A 3,073-nucleotide genomic window follows, 5' to 3' on the forward strand; every position below is an offset into this window, starting at 1 on the left:
AGCGGGCTGCATGAGAACCGGACGGTTCACACGATTGTCTCCGGAGAGGAGAAGAGTTTGCCGGCACCTTTGTGGGTTGTGTCCGAAGAAAGAAGAGAGAGGCCTACTCTTCCACTTATGTGGTTTCTATGGTTCGGTGATTCTCTTCGACTTCCGCGGCCGTGGAACCGGCCTGTGTGTTTTGCGTCGGTGTCAGCGGCTGCCAAGTAACAGGAGAGGGCTGCAACGTTTCTTCGGCACTCCGCGATGTGATGGGGAGGATCCTTGTGACTTTTTTCTTGGAGGTTTGCCGTCATTTGTCGTAGTTTGGTGACGATGCCTTTCCCAGACGCTTCGGACCGTGTCTGTATGGACGGCAGTCGCGGTATCCCGGCACTTGGGGATGTGTCCGGGGGGCCACGAGGGAATTGGCCAAACTTCGGGGGGAGTGCTTTAGCCGGCTGTCACTGGCGTTTCGACGCTGTGTTGCGTCAAGGAAACGTTGTCGAAGAATCTCTATCTTTTCCGTTGTCGAGTACCTGACGGCGTGAGAGTAACGGGGTTGCGGCGCACAAGTTTGCCGTAGTGGGAAAGCCTCCCGGCAAGTCGATGTATCGTGCAAAAGATTGTATACAATCCCCTTCCTTTGTTGGACGGCACACCATAACACTGCCTCACAGATCGTTCCACACTGGGCGGCCTAAATGAACTAACGTCCCTCCCGCAAAGTCTGTCACGATGTCTACAGAGTGAGCTTTCGACACGCAACAATCAGCACACCTTAAAGTGATCCTTATCCTGTCTCCCGCCGGAGACAACAAGTCCCGAAGCGCTGTTGTCAAGGCCAGGCAACATATCCAGTGGCAGCACATCTCGAAGCGCAGCACTCACACTCACCAAACACCCCCTGGCACCACCGGACTTCCGGTACACCTCTAAGTACCACAAGTACCACAAACGCGAGCCTGCCCTAACAGAGTCCTGCTCTTCCCGGAAAAAAACATGGCGCCACCAGCGAAGACTACCACCTCTTCACTACCTCGGGACAAATTTTTGTGTGAGTTGTTCTTCCTTCCACGCGAGTTCGTTTGCGGTCCACACGACCCACAGCACTGTCTGTCTGCGTACCGCCCGCCAGAACACTGTCCTGAAGTGTCTACGGTCCAGCACGTCCCCTCCGAGGACGTCCCTCGAGCTTCGGAGTTCACCTGAAGTAAGCAAACCGAACACGCTTCAAAGTGTCTGACCGACGCGCACGGGCCGCGACCGCTCAAACCAATGGGGAAGTCCAACAGAACTCGCTTCTGGTCTCGATCACATTCAGAGTGTCGGGGAGAGACTGTAGCTGGCACCACAGCATACCGGCTTATACCTCGCAGGCCCCCGGACGGGAGAGCAGTCACGAAAAGCAAGGAACCCGAAACCCTAGATCACCAGTCAGTACGAAACACAATGTAAGATAGCATAAGGGAAGCCCCACTGGAAGGCGCACTCGTAGGCCATAGACTTTGGAGTCAGAGCGCTTCGCCCTGGTGTTGGTAAGTGTTGTATATGATAAATACTATTATACTAGATATGTCTCGTACTTAAATTTGTCCATCCTCTCAAAAAAATAAAAAAGGGCGGGAAGCAAGAACATGGTGGATTTCTTCTTTCCCTGGAAACGTCAGAAAAGAGTCTCCTTCCCGCACAGCGCGCGCTAGACCTGGGCCGCGCCCAGCGGTAGCTAGACAGGGGACGGGCTGGGCGTCGTCCGTCATCCGTCGGCTTGAGACCGGGTACCTAACTGGGGCGGTCGTGCAAGCAGCCGCTTTCCACGGCTCCCTCTTGCGTCATCCGCCATGGTCCTGCTTCACCCTCGGATTCAGGCCCGGGACCTTTGCTCTACACTCGCTGACCTTGCCGCTCATCCACCAATGCTGGAGTGCAATGCCGTTCAGCAAGGCTTCGTTTACCATCTGGCAATATAACTTCGGAAAATGTCTTAAGTGCTGGGCGCAGGGAGGGAATGAGGAGTAGGGACCACGTGTAAGGCCACCACCCCCGATGCGGTACCGGCCCCGGGGACCACTTGGTAGCTCCCTTGGCATGGCAGTGCCTGTCCAGAGAATACTGCCCCACCCGTGGCCTCCCAATACATTAGAAATTTCACGCTAGAACAACTAGAATAGAAAGCCCCTTTACATGCCATGTACAGAGCCGATGCGAGTCGAAGACGGTGGTGGACATGGATGCGTCACAAGTCATCGTCCATGTGGGACTGGTTAGTGACATTTTCCATACAGCTGTGCCACGCGCCGGCTTACGTCAGTATGACTAATACAGCTGTACCTTTCCGCTGTCGTTTCCCTATGAGTGACTGTGAAGCTGCCCGGGCCAGTGTAGTGTCCGGGGGGCGACCCTATGGCTGCCCTGACCTCGAGTGTGTGAGGGAGTACGACGTTGTCGTTGCAGACTCGACTCTTCCACTCTTCTGTGCCTCCAGTCCGAGAATGAGGAAGTGAGTTGCTTGGCTGTGGGGACTTGCAAAATCCGGCGTTTGCTAGCAGAGAGTTCAAGGCGCATGTCCTGTGTGGACGTCGAGGGTACCCGAGCACCGTTTTAGTCTGTACAGTGCGACATAGTTTTGACTGGGTGACGCCCTGAAAAATATCTATCTCTGGAATAGTTACCCGCATTCCCCGACTTTCTGTCCATTTTCTGCTGCCCTTGCGATGTGCCGCGGGCAACCCCCGAAGGAGATGAGTGCAACGGCGGGTCCACCACTCTAAGGGGCGAAACTCTCACAATCCACCGTAAAAACCTGAGCTCCTCTCTGGGCCTTTCTCTCCTCTTCAGAGTGGAATGGCTCTTCACAGTATTTCCTCACGAAGGGCGTATCACGAAGTAGGATAACAGGGACTTCCGTTCGCCGTGTATACGCACCCGCCAGGCTGTGTTCCCCACATTCTGTCACAAGCTACAGTAGAGCCGAACTGACACGCGGTCCTTATAGAAGCATTCCACAGAGCTAGGAGCCAGTCGCGCAAACAGTGCACATATCAGCACTCGTCTCAGCCAGTGATGGATCTCGGAGTGCTGTCCGCACGGGGGG

General features: G+C 55.1%; 1 protein-coding gene across 1 annotated transcript; it reads right to left on the reverse strand.

Moving 5' to 3' along the window:
- Positions 1–677: 677 nt before the first annotated feature.
- On the reverse strand, positions 678–1,811 carry CSUI_009279 (uncharacterized protein; the record flags this gene model as incomplete). Its single annotated transcript, XM_068069395.1, has 1 exon — positions 678–1,811. A coding segment is annotated over one exon (228 nt), but the record flags the coding sequence as incomplete, so codon positions are not given.
- Between the last annotated feature and the right edge of the window lie 1,262 nt (positions 1,812–3,073).

Source organism: Cystoisospora suis (genome assembly GCF_002600585.1).
Source record: "Cystoisospora suis strain Wien I chromosome Unknown contig_5497, whole genome shotgun sequence".
Taxonomy (NCBI): domain Eukaryota; phylum Apicomplexa; class Conoidasida; order Eucoccidiorida; family Sarcocystidae; genus Cystoisospora; species Cystoisospora suis.